The sequence below is a fragment of the Arachis hypogaea genome, chromosome 9, assembly GCF_003086295.3.
Source record: "Arachis hypogaea cultivar Tifrunner chromosome 9, arahy.Tifrunner.gnm2.J5K5, whole genome shotgun sequence".
Taxonomy (NCBI): Eukaryota; Viridiplantae; Streptophyta; class Magnoliopsida; order Fabales; family Fabaceae; genus Arachis; species Arachis hypogaea.
In genome coordinates, this window is record NC_092044.1 from 93634729 (window position 1) to 93657592 (window position 22864).

The window sequence follows — 22864 nt, forward strand, 5'->3', positions numbered from 1 at the left end:
ATATATAAAATATAGTTGAAAAGGAGGTTTATCTAGGAGCCTTGAAGAAAGATTATTGAACGAAATACAAGCAGAACAACGCAACACTCACTATTGGATAACATTAGAAAGTGGATAAGATTGAACGAAAAAGAATATATATATATATATATATATATATATATATATATATATATATATATATATATATATATATATATATATATATATATAAGATCAGAGTTCCAAGTATGCAATTAACAAGCTCTAGGCTCGGCCTGTGAAGCAAAGACCGATCAGAGTATACATATACATATATATACACCCCAAAGTAACCCAAAACAGAAAACCGACAACCTGCTTCTCCGAGTCAACTTCTAAAAAGGATAAACATAAAAATATAAGGTGGAGAATCTGTATACATATGTAAATGTAAACAAAAATGCAACCCTGAGTCCTAAGAGTTCTTTGCTTCCTCAGAGTCTCTATAATACACTGTGTGGTGCTTCTCAACCTACATTTGAAAAACAACAACACATATAGAATGAGAACCGGAGGTTCTTAGCATGGTAGTGGTGCCCACAAACATAATACATAAGGTCCCAGAAAAGCCAGAGGCAATCCTAGAACTCCGACACTTAGTTTATAAATCTTAAAGAACAAAAATAAATAAAATCATAAACGCGGTGGTCCATTAAGGTTCTAAACTTAACCAAGACCATACTAAAATCCTCAAATCCTACGTCTTTCCTCCAATCCTCAAATTCTGGTGCACAGACAAGACAAGCACATATAGAAAGCATATACAATAAGTAGGAAATTAGCAATTATCATGAATAAACAATTAAGCAAGGCAAGACAATGCACACTCAAACAAAACAAATAAATGCACATGATGCATGCCTTTCCTATGGAGGATGAGTCTCATCTGTCGGTTATATAGCCAACCTGACAAATTCTGGTAGCTAACCATGGATAGAAACACCCATTGTGGAGCAAGTGGGTTTGAGATATAACCCCCTTACTACTACCCGTTTAACCCAGAGCGAGTGGAAGAACCACTACTACCACTACTACCCAGGCGGGTGTTTAAAAGCTAAACCTGGAACAAGTGGAATAATCCACTACTGCTACTACTACCCAGGCGTCACAATCACTAACCTGGAGCAAGCGGGACAAACCACCATCGTTGCTACTACCCAGGTATCTCAAACATACATTCATTTAGTCTTAATCAATTATCATTATTATCAAATCTCAAACATTGACCCGGAGCAAGCAGGACGAATCAAAATCCTTGCTACTGCCCAGGTATCACAAACATACATTCATTCAATATTAATTAGATAAGCCATTCTTCCATCCAAATTAACTAATACAAAACTTCCCAAAAATTCTCATAAAATTTCGGCAGCACCTCCTCTAAAATTCGGACTTTGCCACCTTTCTCTAGTTCCATCCAAACCACTCAATCATCTACACACACACACACACACACACACACACACACACACACACACACAAACACACACACACACATATATATATTCAACAAACCTCCACAACCTATCCTCATCATCATTTACTATTAATATTATTTATCACATTCATTATTAATTTCAAATCTCATGATTATAATTCAATATCATTCATCAATCATTAATCATTTTCATCATCATTATTCACAATTATTAATAATCAATCATCATGCATTTCAACCACCCACTCAATAATTTCCAACAACGAGTCACTAAACCTCAACTTTCCGTATCGTACAACTTATATTATGGTCATCTAGCCTATGTTTTCACGAAACATTATATATTATCTACGAGAAACCAAAATCATACTTTACCCGATTCCTCCCTAATGTCATAGCAGCTCAATTATCTCTGTTCCTCAAGTGTCCAAAGCCCCGAATCATCACCGAACAAAAATCCAACCTCCAGGGTTCACTTTCCAGTCACTGATTTCACCGAATTTGTCTCCAAAATATATATCTCACTCTAATTCCACATAAATACCACAAAAATCAAACTACGTTCAAAATCATTAATGGTTCACAAGAGTTAAAGATGTCCCACCTTAGCGACAGAGATTTGGGGTAATAATCAGCAAGCCCATAAAGCTAATTTGATCCTAAACACCAAAATCACATAATTTCTCAAAAATCAAAACCTCAAATCATGAAACTAAAAGGGGAAGTACTGGGCATAAAAAATAAAATTTCTTACCAAATTGTTGGGTGGGTTTTGTAGAGAATTTTGAGATAAACGCGTGACCACTGACGGCTCGTCAATCAAAACTCCGTATCAAAAGTTATGTGAGATTGAAATTTTGCCAAGGGTTTGGAAAAATCCATTTTCTTCTCCCCGTTAGAGTATAACGTGAATTGCCTTTGAGGGAGAGAGAAGATGGCTGAAGCCATTTTTATTAGGTGATAATGGGCTGGGCCTTGGGCTCGTTATGGGTCCGGTTTGTTCGGTTCAACTCGTTCGGCCCAATTTTAGCCAAATTCTTTAAAATTATTGTCAAAAATCATGTTTTAATTAACTCTATCGCATTAAACTATAAAATTTATATTTCTAATTTTTTGAATAATAATTAATTTATTAATTAATTATTTACTAATTTTGTAAAGTTTACAGCAGGCTAACATATGCTTATTTTGAAAAAAGAATAGTAGGTAACAAATCAATAACTAATTAACATTTTTCATTAAAAAGTCATCTAGCAAGGTTTTGACTTATTTTCGTATACATGGTTCTTGTTATTCCTATATATTGTTGCAGCTATGCCCCTTCTTTGGGAATTTTGTGTCCATTTGTAAAGTAATTGGGTTTACGTATCTAGACGTTGTATTTTTAGCTTTAGCATATCTTAAGATTGGAAGTAAAATCAAGAACACCACAAATTCAAACTTATCATTTGATAGTCAAATTTTCATGCATGTTTTGAAATATTTCTTGTAGAAATTTAAAATTATTAAACAAAAACACATAAATGGTTCTACAAGATCTACTTTGTCTTAATATTAAATTTTATTTTTGTTTACATAAATAGATAACAAAGATCAATCCCTAAAACTTTTAGTCAAAAAATTTTTGATATCTCCTAAAAACATAGATTATAAGATAGATACACATTTGGTTTTTTATCTATCATTTTTCTCATATTATCAAAGTGATTCATTTTTAATTATATAATTCACCCAAAAAATTATTGTGAAAAATGAAATACTAATTCAAACAATCATACTAAGCATATATAAAAAATCAGCTATCAAATCAATCATTAGTATTGTATACATGTTAAAATACAAAATAATATAAAAGCGTGTTAAATGACACATCACTACAAGAAAAAGCGTATTTATCGACGCAAAAAATCGACGGTTATCTCTTCCGTCGATATTTTTCGGCGGCTAGCTGTCGATATTTTAAAAAAAATAAAATAATAAAATTGACGGCTTATTCGTCGATTTTTTATGATGCATTAAATCCCTATTAACTATCGTCATATTCTCGACAAACCGGAGGGCGAAAATACTTTTATTTTAAAATCGACGAAATTGGCGTCTATTTTTATATTTAAAATATTGACAGCTTTTCCGTCGATAAATTTAAACAGTTCAGATTGCTTTCTTAAATAAAATAAATGGTGTGAATTTAATGTATAAAATAGACGGTAAAGGCGTTACTTTTTTCAAATTAAAATCGACATAAATGGCGTTGATTTTATATAATAATATCGATGGCAACGTTGTCGATTTTAGTAACAATGTAAAATTCTCAAACTCATATTATAGATAGAAACAGTGTCGATCTCACTACAAGAAATTATTAAAAATAAAATATTAAAATCGACGATAATGCTGTTTATTATTTTAGCAACTTTCAACACCTTCCTTCTATAGTCACATTGCCGACAAGAGAATGGGGGATAATTGTTTTTCTTTAAAATCGAGGAATCTGTTGTCTATTTTAATAATTATAATATCGACAATTTTTGCCGTCGATAAATTTTAACGATGGAGATCTTCTTTTACAATAGGATGGACGCTATAAATTTATTTTATAAAATTAAAGGTTAATATGTTAATTTTTGTTTTAACTAAAATCGACGAAGTTGGCATCGATTTTTATCAACAAAAAATCATGCACGCGTTTATTACCCGTGTCCTTCGTTTCAATCAATTTCCTAAACATTAACCCCAAACCTCCAGGGACTCAAAGTTCAGAGTGAAGCTACTGCTGCTTCTTCTTCTCCAACGCTTGAGAGTACAGACCAGAGACGGAGTCACCGTCACAGAAAGAGGCAGAGACTATATCAGTAGAGCTTCTTCTTCTCCGACGATTGAGAAAATCCGCCGTCCTCCGTCGGAGAGCATAGCTTCTTCTTCTTCTTCTCCTCCTCCGCCGAGCCAGCCGCCGCGCCATCCTGTTCATGTAAGTTCCTCTCAGTCTCTCTGATTATTATACTTATTTTTGCAGTTGTTGTATCTACTATTTTCATAATGAAATTCTGAATTTACGTTTGTTAATAACAATCGCATCACTGAAACCTAGTTAGCATATAGGTCTTCAATTCAAAGATTGATGATATAGGTCTTCAATTCAAAGATTGATGAAGGAAGAAAGAAATTACGGGTGTTATCACTACTTTTGTTCATTTTTCTGTGTTATCCTGCAATTTTGTATTCTTTCTTCATGACTAACATGGATGTATAGGATTCTTCTCTATTTTCGGTGTTAGTTCTCTAAATTTTTTTTAAGTTAGATTCAATGATCAACTATATGTAACCTCATTTTATGCTGAAGAAATCTATAAAGAACTTCAGTGTCTTGCAACGCTTTTTCATGAAGAGCTTAGAAATGATCATTTAGTTATTTTATTTTTCTTAGGGAAGAATCATCTCTTGCAGTCTGAGATTAATCAATATGATGCCAATTTTTAGGGAGTGAAATGTGATATCTATGTGCCAATTGCCCTGGGTGGATAATAAGCATGGAGGTTCATTTTCATTTCTTCGCTTTCACATTTTGTTTCGTCATCCTCTCAATGTTTCTTGTTGACTAAGTGCAACATAACTACAGGCCTGTAATGCTCATGGAATTTATTGTGTTCCTTTGTATGATACATTAGGTGAGTCCTTAACTTCTTTAGCATGACTAATCATTTAAAAGATCCTTTTAAGTTTGAATTCATTGTCCCAAGTTTAAAGAACACAGAATCTCGTTGATAATAGATATACTATATCAGAAGCCTTAGTGTTTATAACTTTTGTTCCTAGGTTCTTTTCATACCAAGAATATCTTCTGTATTAGTATTTTAATCATTATTTTTCAAAGTTTGACTTTTATTAGCATTCATATGTATGTGTATGCTCAGGTGCTGAAGCAGTGGAGTTTATTATATGCCATGCATAGATCTCAATTGCTTTTGTAGAAGAAAAGAAGATACCCGAGGTTCTTCTCTACTAAAATTATTTGTTACATCAGTGTCTTCTTACAAAGAATGATTTTTTATTAAATGTGATCAATCCTTTTGATATATTTATTTCTGAAACTTCTCATCTATTGAAGACATTTCCAAATGCATCAAAATTTCTCAAGAGTAAGTTTTCACTGATTCTCTACATAGGTTTCCTAAAATGTCTCTGTATTATAAAGAAGCAATCAATTTTATTTTTTTTTGTAGCACTTGTGGCTGGTTTTGAGGTATGTAATTCTCAATTTGAAAGTTATTCAAGCAGCAATCTCTTTGGCCAAACAGGAAGGTCTTTTTGTTTCTTTGGATTTGGCCAGTTTTGAGGTACTAACCACCACAATTTATTTTTCTTCTTTTATTATTCTCTTCTATGAAAAAATTAATGAAGCCAAGTGTTTTCTAATACTTCTTTTCTTTGACAATAAATTACCCTGGCATAAATGTTATAACAAATTCGGGGGAGTAATAAAATTGATCGCATTTTGCGGTTCTCTATGATTTTCTTTAAAACCATTACTTTCCTTTATATTCCTATATTATTTATGATAGCATTGCATTATCAAAGTAGTGATGATGATTAAATTAATATGTTGTTAATTACTGTAGGCAGGTGCTCTGGTTCATGTCTATACAGATGGAACTATTTTAGTTACCCATGAGGGTGTAAAAATAGGGCAAAGTTTGCATACAAAAGTTGCTCAGATTGCTGCATCAGCCTTCAACATCCCCCTAAGTTCTGTGTTCATATCAGATACAAGTACTGACAAGGTAATAAGTTAACTCTATTAGAGGGTTTAACTAATTTCAGAGGATAGCAACTAAAGTCCTGGCAAATTTGTGTAGATTTTTTTGTAACCTTTCTGTTGATAAACATGTTGAATATAATATCCTGAGGTTTTTTTCTTGGTTCATTTTGATTATTCTTTCTTGTGTCTAGAAGTATTGTTTCTGATTCAACTCATGCTTTCTACAAAATCAGGTTCCTAATTCTTCTCCAACGGCAGAAGCTGTCGTTCTGATATGTATGGAGCAGCGGTTTTAGATGCATGTGAGCAAATAAAGGTACACATGGAACCTGTTGCTCTTTGGCCTCTTCACTGGCCGTGTTGGTAAGATTTTGTGTGAGTTTTTGTGAGATTTTATGATATATGATTTTATGCAGAGCTTAATTTTGTTAAAGTTGAACCCTCGGTTCCTTTTTTTCAGGTTTGGTGTCTGATGCGTTTCGTTTAACTTTTGGATGTGGTCTTTTGACATTTTCTCTATTTGTTATGGCTGCATCAAGGAACAAACCTGATTGAGAATATACTTATGGGTAAATACATCCTTCATTATGTAGAGTGTGAGTATTTTCGTGTGTAAACTGTGAAGTATGTTCTTCACATTGGTAAAGAGCAAAAGGAAAAATAGAAAAACCTTTGGTAGTATCAAACATTCACTTTGTAGAATTAGTAAGGTATGTTTGAATTTGTATGACAAAGTTGTGCATTGTGAAACATTTGTGTGATGTGTTTATCTTTTCATGAACATAGTTATTCTTAATTTTATACCATGAGCTAGTTCTCATATAATGTTAGAGTTGGAGTTTTAAACTATTTTTGGACAACAAAGAGATGGATTTGTTGAAGATGGCTGTGGTTATACTGACATCTATTGGACTTTGAAGTTTTTCATGGCTATGTGTCTAGGTGTGCCTGTAATGCATCTCATGCACTATTGAAAATTTATCCCATGTGTCTTCTTGTCTATGCTTGCATCATGCAAGATTATGTATTTGTCCAACAGTTAATTAATGGTGGATTCACTCATAACTGGAACTTTGTCTGTGTGTTACACATTATTTGAACTCTTATTTACTTTCTTGGTTAATAATTTCAAATTTCAAATACCTAATTATGAGCTTAACTAATGTGGTGCATTCATTTCAGATATAAAAGGCTAGAAGTTTTGTCTGCATTCACCAATGCCGTAAGTATTCCCTATTTCCATTACTACTGTCATATGCAGTTGTTTCCTTTGCATTATAGTTAATTGGTTGCCTGATGCTATCATTAATTTACAGAATGATCCTCATGTAACAAAAGTGATGACCATTTTTCAACAAGATTTTGTCTCCTAATATAGTCTTGTTGAGTTGAGACCCAATTTAAGCCTCACTAATATAAGATGCTAGATAGTTTTGCATGGTAAAAGGAAATATTGTCATATGCACTAACATATTCAATTTTCATTTTCTGCTGCTTGTGTAGACAGCTGTTTCTTTTGTTTATGTCATTCTCCCTAGCAGTTGAAGCACCCCATGCATTAATACAAGATGAATCAGAGCACAAGTAAGTCACACTGCTTGCCTGTTTCTCTGAATTTGGGGACGCTTTTTTTTTCTCCCTAACGATTTTATGCTGACCATGTTTTATTTGCAGGCATAGCATGAGTAAGTCACACTCCTTTATATTCCTATGTTATTTTTTGTTAATGGCATAGCATGAGTGCTTATGGATGAGAGAGTAGAAGGAGATCATGATATACATTGCTGGAAAATAACATATAAAGGAGAGTACATGTAGTTGGTCTTGTTATAGATTTCAGGACTTATGTTTCAGTTGTCATGCTAATACTGACCAAATAGTATTTCTAGTGGTGATATTAGATGCGAAGGGACTGTCTTTATGTTTTATGGCTGGATAAAATTTAGTAGTCTTTAGATGCGAAGGGACTGTCTTTACACGGGAATATTTTGTAGTCTTTCTTTGGAGATTTATTTAAATACAGTTTCCTTCATGTTTCCTGCTTACAGATATAGGGGGTAAGTTTTTTTTATATAATATAGAATTTAGCTAAGTTGAATCATAATGTAGTTTCCTTTTAGATTGAGTCAGAGTGCAGTTTTTATTCTTCCAATATACTGCCTCCCCTAATAGTGGGGTACTAATTAGGCTATATGTGATTATTTTTTCTTTGTTCAGAAAAAATCATATTCTTGTATATGATCTTCAAAAGTCTCAATTTTAACTGAAACTTCACTATACAATCTACGTGCTATATTGTTTACATTATCATGGTGATACTTGGAGTGAGCATGCAGTTGTGCCTATATTTTTGGATGCCATAGATTATGGCATTTGCTTCTTGATGAGCGGATAATTTATACGCTTTTTGGCATTATTTTTAGTATGTTTATAGTATGATCTAGTTAGTTTCTAGTATATTTTTATTAGTTTTTAGTTAAAATTCACTTTTCTGGACTTTACTATGAGTTTGTGTGTTTTTCTGTGATTTCAGGTATTTTTTGGCTGAAATTGAGGGACCTGAGCAAAAATCTGATTCAGAGACTAAAAAGGACTGCAGATGCTGTTGGATTCTGACCTCCCTGCACTCGAAGTGGATTTTCTGGAGCTACAGAAGCCGAATTGGCGCGCTCTCAACGGCGTTGGAAAGTAGACATCCTGGGCTTTCCAGCAATATATGATAATTCATACTTTGCCCAAGATTTGATGGCCCAAACTGGCGTACAAAGTCACCCTCAGAAATCCCAGCGTTAAACGCCGGAACTGGCACAAGAATGGGAGTTAAACGCCCAAACTGGCACCAAAGCTGGCGTTTAACTCCAAGAAGAGTCTCTACACGAAAATGCTTAAATGCTCAGCCCAAGCACACACCAAGTGGGCCCGGAAGTGGATTTTTATGTCTTTTACTCATCTCTGTACACCCTAGGCTACTAGTTCTCTATAAGTAGGACCTTTTACTATTGTATTGAGATAGCTGGGTAGTTATCTTTGTTCTGATGCTATCTTAGATCATTGGGAGGCTGGCCATTCGGCCATGCCTAGACCTTGTTCTTATGTATTTTCAACGGTGGAGTTTCTACACACCATAGATTAAGGTGTGGAGCTCTGCTGTACCTCGAGTATTAATGCAATTACTATTGTTCTTCTATTCAATTCCGCTTGTTCTTGTTCTAAGATATCACTTGTTCTCAACTTGATGAATGTGATGATCCGTGACACTCATCATCATTCTCACCTATGAACGTGTGCCTGACAACCACCTCCGTTCTACCTTAGATTGGGTGAATATCTCTTGGATTCCTGATACACGATGCATGGTTGATCGCCTGACAACCGAGTGCTCGCCTGACAAACGAGCCAGCCATTCCGTGAGATTAGAGTCTTCGTGGTATAGGCTAGAACTGATGGCGGCATTCAAGAGAATCCGAAAGGTCTAACCTTGTCTGTGGTATTCTGAGTAGGATTCAATGATTGAATGACTGTGACGTGCTTCAAACTCCTGAGGGCGGGGCGTTAGTGACAGACGCAAAAGAATCACTGGATTCTATTCCGGCCTGATCGAGAACCGATAGATGGATAGCCGTGCCGTGACAGGGTGCGTTGAACATTTCCACTGAGAGGATGGGAGGTAGCCACTGACAACGGTGAAACCCTTGCATAAGCTTGCCATGGAAAGGAGTAAGAAGGATTGGATGAAGACAGTAGGAAAGCAGAGAGACGGAAGGGACAAGCATCTCCATTCGCTTATCTGAAATTCCCACCAATGAATTGCATAAGTATCTCTATCTTTATCTTTATGTTTTATTCGTATATCACCATACCCATTTGAGTTTGCCTGACTGAGATTTACAAGGTGACCATAGCTTGCTTCATACCAACAATCTCTGTGGGATCGACCCTTACTCGCGTAAGGTTTATTACTTGGACGACCCAGTACACTTGCTGGTTAGTTGTGCGAAGTTGTGTTTATGCCATGGTATTGAACACCAAGTTTTTGGATTCATTACCGGGGATTATTTGATTTGTGAAAAGTATTGATCACAATTTCGTGCACCAAGTTTTTGGCGCCGTTACCGGGGATTGTTGAGTTTGGACAACTGACGGTTCATCTTGTTGCTTAGATTAGGTATTTTTTTTTTCAGAATTCTTGAAGATGAATTCTAGTGTTTCATGATGATCTGTTGAAGTCTGGCTGGCTGTGAAGCCATGTCTAATTTCATTGGACCGAGGTTTCAACTTATCATCACAAGAGCTTGTTGATTTCTATCAATCTTGCTATTGGAGCAGTGATCTGCTAAGGCTTGGCTGGCCATTGGCCATGTCTAGTGTTTTGGACCGAAGCTTTCTTTGAAAGCTTGGCTGGCTGTGAAGCCATGTCTAATTCCTGGACCGGAGTCTTAGACTAAACATTGCATGATTCCTGGAATTCTTATTAAGAATTTTGATACCTTTTTCCACTTTAATTTCGAAAAATCCAAAAAAAAAATTTTACAAAATCATAAAATCCAAAAATATTTCTTGTTTGAGTCTAGTGTCTCATTTTAAGTTTGGTGTCGATTGCATACATTCATTCATGTGTCTTAAGGATCTTCAAGTAATTCTTGATGATTTCTTACTCTGATCTTTGAATTCTTTTGACTTGAGTGTTTATGTGTCTCATATGCATTCTCATTAGTGTCAGTAGTATACAAACTGCTAAGTTTGGTGTCTTGCATGCATTGTTATTTGATTTTAGTTGCATTTTGATTATTCCTCAAATCCAAAAATATTTTTAATTTGTGTCTTTTCAAGTCAATAATACAGAGAATTGAAGATTCAGAACATACAGCAGAGGAATTGCACAGAAAAAGCTGGGCGTTCAAAATGCCCAGTGAAGAAGACAGACTGGCGTTTAAACGCCAGCCAGGGTGCCTGGCTGGGCGTTTAACGCCCAAAAGGGTAGATTTTTGGGCGTTAAACGCCAGAATGTGCACCATTCTGGGCGTTTAACGCCAGGATGGCACAAAAGGGAAGATTTTGTTTTTAATGCAATTTTTTTTCAAGTTTTCAAAGTTTTTCAAAATCAAATCTTTTTCAAATCATATCTTCTCAATCAAATCTTTTTCAAAATCAATTTCTTTCCTTTTTCAAAGATACTTGCTATCAATTAATGATTTGATTCAACATTTCAAGTATGTTGCCTTTTCTGTTGAGAAAGGTTTAATGTTTGAATCATATCTTTTCTTGATAGCCAAGTCATTAATTTCTAAAATCAAATCTTTTTAAAAATGTTTTTCAAATCATATCTTCTCAATCACATCTTTTTAAAATCAATCATATCTTCTTAACCACATCTTTTTCAAAATAGTTTTCAATCAAATCTTTTTTATTTCTAATTTCAAAATCTTTTTCAAAAATCACTTTACTTCTTTCCCACTTTTATTTTCGAAAATCAATTAGTGTTTTTCAAAATGTTTTCAAAATCTTTTACTCAATTTTCGAAAATTACTTCCCTTCTTCTCATGTCCTTCTATTTATGAACTAACACTATTCCTTAATGCAAAATTCGAACTCCATCTTCTTTGATAAGTTCAAATTTTCTACTTCTGCCTTCTATTTTTCTTTTCCTCTGACACCTCAAGGAATCTCTATACTATGACATAGAGGATTCCATATTTTCTTGTTTTCTTCTCTTTCTTATGAGCAGGAGAAAAGACAAAAGCATTCTTGTTGAGGCTGATCCTGAACCTGAAAGGACCTTGAAGTGAAAACTAAGAGAAGCCAAGGCACAATTCTCTGTAGAGGACCTAACAGAAATCTTCAAAGAAGAAGAACCCATGGCAGCCAAAAAAAACAACAATGCCAACAATGCAAGGAAGGTGCTGGGTGACTTTACTGCACCTACTCCCGACTTCTATGGGAGAAGCATCTCTATCCCTGCCATTGGAGCAAACAACTTTGAGCTTAAGCCTCAATTAGTTTCTCTAATGCAACAGAATTGCAAGTTCCATGGACTTCCATTGGAAGATCCTCATCAGTTCTTAGCTGAATTCTTGCAAATCTGTGACACTGTCAAGACTAATGGGGTTGACCCTGAGGTCTACAGACTTATGCTATTCCCTTTTGCTGTAAGAGGCAGAGCTAGGACATGGTTGGACTCACAACCTAAAGAAAGCCTGAACTCTTGGGAAAAGCTAGTCAATGCCTTCTTAGAAAAGTTCTTTCCACCTCAAAAATTGAGTAAGCTTAGAGTGGAAGTCCAAACCTTCAGGCAGAAGGAAGGAGAATCCCTCTATGAAGCTTGGGAAAGATACAAACAATTAATCAGAAAGTGTCCCTCTGATATGCTTTCTGAATGGAGTATCATAGGAATTTTCTATGATGGTCTCTCTGAACTGTCCAAGATGTCTTTGGATAGCTCTGCTGGAGGATCTCTTCATCTGAAGAAGACGCCTACAGAAGCTCAAGAGCTGATTGAAATGGTTGCAAATAACCAATTCATGTACACTTCTGAAAGGAATCCTGTGAATAATGGGACTAATCAGAAGAAAGGAGTTCTTGAGATTGATACTCTGAATGCCATATTAGCTCAGAACAAAATATTGACTCAGCAAGTCAATATGATTTCTCAAAGTCTGTCTGGAATGCAAAATGCACCAAGTAGTACTAAGGAAGCTTCATCTGAAGAAGAAGCTTATGATCCTGAGAACCCTTCAATGGAAGAGGTGAATTACATGGGAGAACCCTATGGAAACACCTATAATCCTTCATGGAGAAATCATCCAAATCTCTCATGGAAGGATCAACAGAGACCTCAATAAGGTTTCAATAATAATAATGGTGGAAGAAACAGGTTTAGCAATAGCAAGCCTTTTCCATCATCTTCTCAGCAACAGACAGAGAATTCTAAGCAGAACACCTCTAACTTAGCAACCATGGTCTCTGATCTAATCAAAACCACTCAAAGTTTCATGACTGAAACAAGGTCCTCCATTAGAAACTTGGAGGGACAAGTGGGTCAGCTGAGCAAGAAAATTACTGAACTCCCTCCTAGTACTCTTCCAAGCAATACAGAAGAAAATCCAAAAGGAGAGTGCAAGGCCATCAACATGGCCGAATTTTGGGAGGAAGAAGAGGCAGTGAACGCCACTGAGGAGGACCTCAATGGACGTCCACTGGCCTCCAATGAGTTCCCCAATGAGGAACCATGGGAATCTGAGGCTCAAAATGAGACCATAGAGATTCCATTGGACTTACTTCTGCCATTCATGAGCTCTGATGAGTATTCATCCTCTGAAGAGGATGAGTATGTCACTGAAGAGCAAGTTGCTAAATACCTTGGAGCAATCATGAAGCTGAATGACAAGTTATTTGGTAATGAGACTTGGGAGGATGAACCCCCTTTGCTCACCCGTCTAGGCAGAAGTTACCTCAAAAGAGACAAGATCCTGGGAAGTTTTCAATACCTTGTACCATAGGCACCATGACCTTCAAGAAGACCTTGTGTGACTTAGGGTCAAGTGTAAACCTCATGCCCTTCTCTATAATGGAGAAGCTAGGGATCTTTGAGGTGCAAGCTGCAAAAATCTCACTAGAGATGGCAGACAACTCAAGAAAACAAGCTCATGGACTTGTAGAGGATGTTCTGGTAAAGGTTGAAGACCATTACATCCCTGCTGATTTCATAGTCCTAGAGACTGGGAAGTACATGGATGAATCCATCATCCTTGGCAGACCCTTCCTAGCCACAGCAAAAGCTGTGATTGATGTTGATAGAGGAGAATTGATCATTCAAATGAATGAAGAATCCTTGGTGTTTAAGGCTCAAGGATATCCCTCTATCACCATGGAGAGGAAGCATGAAGAGCTCCTCTCAAAATAGAGCCACACAGAGCCCCACAGTCAAACTCTAAGTTTGGTGTTGGGAGGCCACAACCAACTTCTAAGTTTGGTGTTGAACCCCTACATTCAAACTCTAAGTTTGGTGTTGGGAGGTTCCAACATAGCTCTGAGCATTTCTGAGGCTCCATGAGAGTCCTCTGTCAAGCTAATGACATTAAAGAAGCGCTTGTTGGGAGGCAACCCAATGTTATATTTTATCCATTTTCTTTTGTTATTTTATGTTTTTTGTAGGTTGATGATCAAGAGAAGTCACAAAATCAATGAAAAAAGCAAAAACAGAATGAAAAACAGAAAGAAAAACAGCACACCCTGGAGGAAGAACCTGCTGGTGTTTAAACGCCAGTAAGGCTAGCAGTTGGGCGTTTAACGCCCAGTCTGGCACCATTCTGGGCGTTTAACGCCAGAAAGGGGCACCAGACTGGCGTTAAACGCCAGAAAAGGGCAAGAAGCTGGCGTTAAACGCCAGAAATGGGCACCAGCCCGGCGTTTAACGCCAGAATTGGCTCAAAATGCAATTTTGCTTGCCATTTGGTGCAGGGATGACTTTTCCTTGACACCTCAGGATCTGTGGACCCCACAGGATCCCCACCTACCCTACCACTCTCTCTCTTCTTCACCCATTCACCAATCACCTCAACACCTCTTCCCCAAAAACCCTTCACCTATCAAATCCCATCTTTCTCTTCACCACTCACATCCATCCTTCATAAAACCCCACCTACCTCCCCATTCAAATTCAAACCACTTTCCCACCCAAACCCACCCTCACTTGACCGAACCTTACCCTTCCCCCACTCCTATATAAACCCTCATTCACTCCTTCATTTTCACACAACCTACACACCACTTCTACCCCTTTTGGCCGAACACATAGCCATTTCCTTCTCCTCCATTTCTTCTTCTTCTACTCTCTTCTTTCTTCTTTTGCTCGAGGACGAGCAAACCTTTTAAGTTTGGTGTGGTAAAAGCATTGCTTTTTGTTTTTCCATAACCATTTATGGCATCCAAGGCCGGAGAAACCTCTAGAAAGAGGAAAGGGAAGGCAAAAGCTTCTACCTCCGAGTCATGGGAGATGGAGAGATTCATCTCAAGGGTGCATCAAGACCACTTCTATGAAGTTGTGGCCTTGAAGAAGGTGATCCCCGAGGTCCCTTTTACACTCAAAAAGAGTGAATATCCGGAGATCCGACATGAGATCCGAAGAAGAGGTTGGGAAGTTCTTACCAACCCCATTCAACAAGTCGGAATCTTAATGGTTCAAGAGTTCTATGCCAATGCATGAATCACCAAGAACCATGATCAAAGTGTGAACCCGGATCCAAAGAATTGGCTTACTATGGTTCGGGGGAAATACTTGGTTTTTAGTTCGGAAAATGTAAGGTTGGCATTCAACTTGCCCATGATGCAAGGAGATGAACATCCTTACACTAGAAGGGTCAACTTTGATCAAAGGTTGGACCAAGTCCTCACAGTCATATGTGAAGAGGGCGCCCAATGGAAGAGAGATTCAAGAGGGAAGCCGGTTCAATTGAGAAGGCATGACCTCAAACCCGTAGCTAGAGGATGGTTAGAGTTTATCCAACGCTCAATCATTCCCACTAGCAACCGGTCCGAAGTTACTATAGACCAGGCTATCATGATTCATAGCATCATGATTGGAGAAGAAATAGAAGTTCATGAGGTGATATCCCAAGAACTTTATAAGGTGGCAGACAAGTCCTCTACCTTGGCAAGGTTAGCCTTTCCTCATCTCATTTGTCACCTCTGTTATTCAGTTGGAGTTGACATGGAAGGAGACATCCCCATTGATGAGGACAAGCCCATCACTAAGAAGAGGATGGAGCAAACAAGAGACCCCTCTCATCATCAAATCCCTGAGATGCCTCAAGGGATGCACTTTCCTCCACAGAACTATTGGGAGCAACTAAACACCTCCCTAGGAGAATTGAGTTCCAACATGGGACAACTAAGGGTGGAGCATCAAGAACACTCCATCATCCTCCATGAAATTAGAGAAGATCAAAGAATCATGAGAGAGGAGCAACAAAGACAAGGAAGAGACATTGAGGAGCTCAAGCACTCCATAGGATCTTCAAGAGGAAGAACAAGCCGCCATCACTAAGGTGGACCCGTTCTTTAATTTCCTTGTTCTTTATTTTTCTGTTTTTCGAATTTTAGTGCTTATGTTTATCTATGTTTGTGTCTTGTGATCATTAGTGTCTTAGTGTCTATGCCTTAAAGTTATGAATGTCCTATGAATCCATCACCTCTCTTGAAAAAAAAAATTTTGTTCTTAATTGAAAAAGAAAAGAATTGCATGAATTTTGAATTTTATAACAGTTTAATTATTTTGATGTGGTGGCAATACTTTTGTTTTCTGAATGTATGCTTAAACAGTGCATATGTCTTTTGAATTTGTGGTTCATGAATGTTGGCTCTTGAAAGAATAATGAAAAAGGAGACATGTTACTGAGGATCTGAAAAATCATAAAAATGATTCTTGAAGCAAGAAAAAAGCAGTGAATACAAAAAAAAAGAAAAGAAAACGAAAAACAAAAGAGAAGAAAGAAAAAAAAAGAGAGAAATAAAAGTGTGATCCAAGGCAAAAAGAGTGTGCTTAAGAACCCTGGACACCTCTAATTGGGGACTCTAGCAAAGCTGAGTCACAATCTGAAAAGGTTCACCCAATTATGTGTCTGTGGCATGTATGTATCCGGTGGTAATACTGGAAGACAAAGTGCTTTGGGCCACGGCCAAGACTCAATAAGTAGCTGTATTCAAGAATCATCATACTTAACTAGGAGAATCAATGACACTATCTAGATTCTGAGTTCCTAAAGAAGCCAACCATTCTGAATTTCAAAGGATAGAGTGAGATGCCAAAACTATTCAGAGGCAAAAAGCTAAAAGCCCCGCTCATCTAGTTGATACTGATCTTCATAGATGTTTTTGGAATTCATTGCAGATTCTCTTCTTTTTATCTTATTTGATTTCCAGTTGCTTGAGGACAAGCAACAATTTAAGTTTGGTGTCGTGATGAGCGGATAATTTATACGCTTTTTGGCATTGTTTTTAGTATGTTTTTAGTATGATCTAGTTAGTTTCTAGTATATTTTTATTAGTTTTTAGTTAAAATTCACTTTTCTGGACTTTACTATGAGTTTGTGTGTTTTTCTATGATTTCAGGTATTTTCTGGCTGAAATTGAGGGACCTGAGCAAAAATCTGATTCAGAGACTAAAAAGGACTGCAGATGCTGTTGGATTTTGACCTCCCTGCACTCGAAGCGAATTTTCTGGAGCTACAGAAGCCAAATTGGCGCGCTCTCAACGGCGTTGGAAAGTAGACATCCTGGGCTTTCCAGCAATATATGATAGTCCATACTTTGTCCAAGATTTGATGGCCCAAACCGGCGTACAAAGTCACCCTCAGAAATCCCAGCGTTAAACGCCGGAACTGGCACAAGAATGGGAGTTAAACGCCCAAACTAGCACCAAAGCTGGCGTTTAACTCCAAGAAGAGTCTCTACACGAAAATGCTTAAATGCTCAACCCAAGCACACACCAAGTGGGCCCGGAAGTGGATTTTTATGTCTTTTACTCATCTCTGTACACCCTAGGCTACTAGTTCCCTATAAGTATGACCTTTTACTATTGTATTGAGATAGCTGGGTAGTTATCTTTGTTCTGATGCTATCTTAGATCATTGGGAGGCTGGCCATTCGGCCATGCCTAGACCTTGTTCTTATGTATTTTCAACGGTGGAGTTTCTACACACCATAGATTAAGGTGTGGAGCTCTGCTGTACCTCGAGTATTAATGCAATTACTATTGTTCTTCTATTCAATTCCGCTTGTTCTTGTTCTAAGATATCACTTGTTCTTCAACTTGATGAATGTGATGATCCGTAACACTCATCATCATTCTCACCTATGAACGTGTGCCTGACAACCACCTCCGTTCTACCTTAGATTGGGTGAATATCTCTTGGATTCCTGATACACGATGCATGGTTGATCGCCTGACAACCGAGTGCTCGCCTGACAAACGAGCCAGCCATTCCGTGAGATTAGAGTCTTCGTGGTATAGGCTAGAACTGATGGCGGCATTCAAGAGAATCCGGAAGGTCTAACCTTGTCTGTGGTATTCTGAGTAGGATTCAATGATTGAATGACTGTGACGTGCTTCAAACTCCTGAGGGCGGGGCGTTAGTGACAGACGCAAAAGAATCACTGGATTCTATTCCGGCCTGATCGAGAACCGACAGATGGATAGCCGTGCCGTGACAGGGTGCGTTGAACATTTCCACTGAGAGGATGGGAGGTAGCCACTGACAACGGTGAAACCCTTGCATAATCTTGCCATGGAAAGGAGTAAGAAGGATTGGATGAAGATAGTAGGAAAGCAGAGAGACGGAAGGGACAAGCATCTCCATTCGCTTATCTGAAATTCCCACCAATGAATTGCATAAGTATCTCTATCTTTATCTTTATGTTTTATTCGTATATCACCATACCCATTTGAGTTTGCCTGACTGAGATTTACAAGGTGACCATAGCTTGCTTCATACCAACAATCTCTGTGGGATCGACCCTTACTCGCGTAAGGTTTATTACTTGGACGACCCAGTACACTTGCTGGTTAGTTGTGTGAAGTTGTGTTTATGCCATGGTATTGAACACTAAGTTTTTGGATTCATTACCGGGAATTATTTGATTTGTGAAAAGTATTGATCACAATTTTGTGCACCATTTCTTTTGTAAAACAATCCTATACTTACTTCTATGTTATTTTATTGTATGGCAGGTTCATGTTGCTGCACAAAATCAGCAACGTATTCCATTTAGAGTTGGTATGGCATCAGATCCCATGGCTTTGCGTAGAGGAGCAAAACAGCTTGCTATGGAAGATGTTTGCTATTATCAATGGCCTCTGCCTGGGCTGGATCAGGTTCTATATACATTCATGGCATTCCTTTAATATTTTGTTTCTCACAATTATATAGGGAGTGGAGCTAATCCACTTCAATGCCTAATTTGCAGTTTGGGCTATTTGGTATCTGCGATAGGGCTGCTAAATTCGCAAGCAAGTTATTGTTTAAATTTTAGTGGAGGCCAATTTTATATCCTGATCCATGGTTCTTGCGCTTCTTAGTATATGAAATATTACTAATTTTTCTCAAATTTTCTTTTTCAGACTTTTTTCTGAGATAATTGCTAATATATTATTGGATTCATAAAAAGGGAGCGGATTTTATCATTTCATGATGCTTCAGAAATTCTAAGAGATGCATTTTCTCAAACAGAAACATGCTTGAATCATTACTGAGGTATTATGTGCTCCACTGTGATCTTGGATAGTCCTTAATCAGATAAATTTTTTTATATGCTAATACTGGAAAATAACATACAAATTGCAAAATTAATTTCTTATATCAATAAGCATTTTGTGGTACAGATTGAAGCCACCATCAGGGTTTGTTGTGCCTATTACAGAGTACATTCCAGGTCAGGAATTAGGAGTTAGGGTCAAATTGGTGTCCTATATCCTATATGTTAGCATGATTTTTTTTTGGTAATTTTTTATTAACCTTTTTACTTTAGAGAAATTTGATCCTTCAACTATAATAGTTAATTTTTTTAATAATGATTCTTTTAAAGTTTTGTAGTTTAATATATTAGTGCTTTCGTTAAGAATTAAGTTGACTAAAAAAAGGGTTATTGTGAAAATTTATCTCGTCTTAAGTCATAGTTAGAGGATTATTTATTATTTTAATAAGTTTATAAATTCATTATCTAATATTTAGTATATAAATTTTGTTTTTATATTTAAAAGTTTATTTGTCTTGTTATCTAATATTCTATATAAATTTTATTTCTATATTTAAAAGTTTATTTGTATTAATTGTTTACTATTTTTCAAATAGAAAAAATAATTAAAAAAATATAGCTATTAAAATCGACGGTAACGTTGTCGCTTTTTAAATTTAAAATAGACAAAAAATATAGACAAAAAATTTGTCGATATCTAAATAATTAAATCGACGGCAGTTAAGTCGATTTTATTGAATCAAATATCGACAGTAAAGACGTCGATTTTATATAATAATATTGACGACAATGATGTCAATTTTATTGAATCAAATATCGACAAAAAAGACATCGATTTTATATAATAATATTATCGACGGCAATGATGTCGATTTTATTGAATCGAATATTGACAAAAAAGGCGTCGATTTTATATAATAATATCGACGGCAGCGTTGTTGATTTTAGTAAGAAGGTAAAGTTATCAAACTCATATTATAGACAGAAATGATGGCGATTTTATTAAATTATTATTGACAGCTAGGCAAGCCGTCGATTTTATTCGAATTTTGAGAAATCAACAAGCTTAATAGTAACCACCTCCACCGTCCATTTTGCCGTCGATTTTTAATATTATCGACGGCTTAGCCGTCGATTTTGCCGTCGATTTTAACGATGTTTCTTGTAGTGCATGTATTTATGTATAAATATATGATGGCAGATTTGGTTATTGCCTTTTAAAGTCACCTGAAATTAAATTAGTCAAATAAATATTCCAAACAACAACAACAACAACAACAACAACAACAACAACAACAACAACAACAACAATAATAATAATAATAATAATATATAAGAAAGGGGAATAGTTATTAAGTTCTTAACATGGTTAAGGAGAGCATTATTCAAACATATATGCAAATACAAAAACAAATAGTTTATAAATTTTTTTTCCAAAGGTGCATTAACAATGTAAATGATAGGAAAAGGAGAGTAGGTTCATGATTGTGAGACACCACGACCATAGCCTATGATTGCAATATAATCATTTGGTGATGGCTTTGTCTTTGACTTTCCTTTGAATGACATGTTAAACCACAACTTAGCCAATTTTTTCAATTCCATTTTAGTGGATATTTGGTGTCCCAAACATGTGATCTCAACCTACAAAACAAGAAACCAATAATGAGAAGTGAGAACTATCACAACTTTTAGTCTATCTCAAAATGTTTTCTTAAATAATCATATAGTTTTATTTAACAACAAAAATACTTATAATATTTTTTTTAATATATCGTATCATCTTTCCTCCCTAAAAGCATTAGCAGAGCTCTTCTAGGTTTGGAATATGAATAATACACATTTTTATTTTGCGATCAAACTTTAGACCTTTTATATGATGAAAACATTAATACCATGTTATAAATCATCACTTTTAAAAATTAAATGGAGAAACAATAATAAAGGCTAACATTTTTAGTTGAAAAATAAATAGAAAATTGACTAGCAGTGTTGGCAAGCATATACCATAGAATCAAGGTTTAAAAGTTTAATAATAATTGTTGACAATGAAATATATATGAATTATAACAATAAAAAAGTTGGTCATTTATTATAAGTGCTAAAGGAAAAAGCATGCAAATTTCGAAGAATTTCAAGAAATATTATTTTTTCTTACTACTGGGTATTTACTAATTAAATTAACATATTTAAATATGTAGGAGAAAGAATTAAGAAAGTTACCTCATCATCATTTTTTAGGTTTAGTTTCTTGGTTATATAGTTTTGCATATACGAAACAGGTAAGCTTCCATCCCTTGTCAACATAAATGGAAATAAAGACATGAGAAATCAATTTAAGTATATATCACAATCTAACTTTATTAGATTTATATTTTAATTTGAAGTGAAAAGCTATTACCAGCATTAATTGTTAAGTTACATGAATCTGTATGATAAGCTTATTTTCATATAAAATATTTAAATATCTAAATTTGTTTTTCTTTTTATTTATTTCTTTTGCTCATCTGTGTTTCTCTTCTCCTGTATATAATTATTGAATTATGATTGTTGATTCAATAATGATTTGCTATGTTCTTTTCTTCTTAATGATGATGATGATTTGGTGGAGTAATGGTGGTTATAGGATGGCGATTTCGGTTATGGTGATAATAATGATGACATAAATATGATTTGTAGTGTTGGTGATAATAAAGTGATAGTAGAGAAGATGAAGAAGAAGAAAGAAAGAAAAAGAAGAGTTTATATAGTGGTGATTTCAATTTGAGATAGTGGCAGTGGTGATGAAGATTTTTGTGGTGGTAATAATAGGATGGAAGAAGAGAATGACATCAAGAAGAGAAAGAGGGCAATTTTATAATTTATAATAGAATAGTTTAGGCATACCAAAATTATTACTTAACGTATTAACTAACAATTGATTAATATTGACTAGTGACATGAAGATAAAAACTAAGTCAATGACTAACATGATTTACATCAATTAATTTATAGTAACTATCTTGATTGAGTAAAAATTTGAAAAATTAGTTTGATCAATAATGAAATTTAAAGAATCATTTTGATCAGTTATTCGTTGTTGATATGTTATATATTATTGTCATTTTATATAGCATAACAATAATAATCCAATGTTGCTAATAATTAAGCACAAGAAGTATAAACTAAAGTATAAATTAAAATACATATACAATGAATCCAAAAGAACTTACTCTATTCTTATATATTTTTCACTGATTTGAGGCAAAGGTGGCATATCTCCTTTCCTAAAATAACATTTGATAAAAATAAGTAACACAATTAGAGGATATAATAAATATATTTAGAATTTTAAGATATAAAGTTATGTTTAATTTCTTACTGTTTTTCTGAAGCTTCTAAGCAGATCCAAAATGAAGAAT

The 22864-nt window shown here is 35.5% G+C and overlaps 1 protein-coding gene across 1 annotated transcript; it reads left to right on the top strand.

The window, feature by feature from the left end:
- The first annotated feature begins 4181 nt into the window (after positions 1 to 4181).
- Positions 4182 to 9406, top strand: LOC112713037 (xanthine dehydrogenase 1-like). The gene is made up of 9 exons (XM_072201899.1): positions 4182 to 4427; positions 5371 to 5447; positions 5565 to 5595; positions 5680 to 5793; positions 6076 to 6237; positions 6449 to 6578; positions 6676 to 6784; positions 7398 to 7437; positions 7719 to 9406. Exons 3-6 carry the CDS (start codon positions 5575 to 5577, stop codon positions 6509 to 6511), a joined length of 360 nt encoding a protein of 119 aa, XP_072058000.1. The 5' UTR covers positions 4182 to 4427; positions 5371 to 5447; positions 5565 to 5574; the 3' UTR covers positions 6512 to 6578; positions 6676 to 6784; positions 7398 to 7437; positions 7719 to 9406.
- The last annotated feature ends 13458 nt before the right edge of the window (positions 9407 to 22864 follow it).

What these genes read in the sequence shown, in the direction of transcription:
- LOC112713037 (XM_072201899.1), top strand. Translation starts at nt 5,575, where the DNA reads ATGCATCAAAATTTCTCAAGA. An exon ending in TGCATCAAAATTTCTCAAGA is followed by an intron (nt 5,596 to 5,679) that starts GTAAGTTTTCAC and finishes TTTTTTTTGTAG; the next exon opens with CACTTGTGGCTGGTTTTGAG. An exon ending in TGGATTTGGCCAGTTTTGAG is followed by an intron (nt 5,794 to 6,075) that starts GTACTAACCACC and finishes TAATTACTGTAG; the next exon opens with GCAGGTGCTCTGGTTCATGT.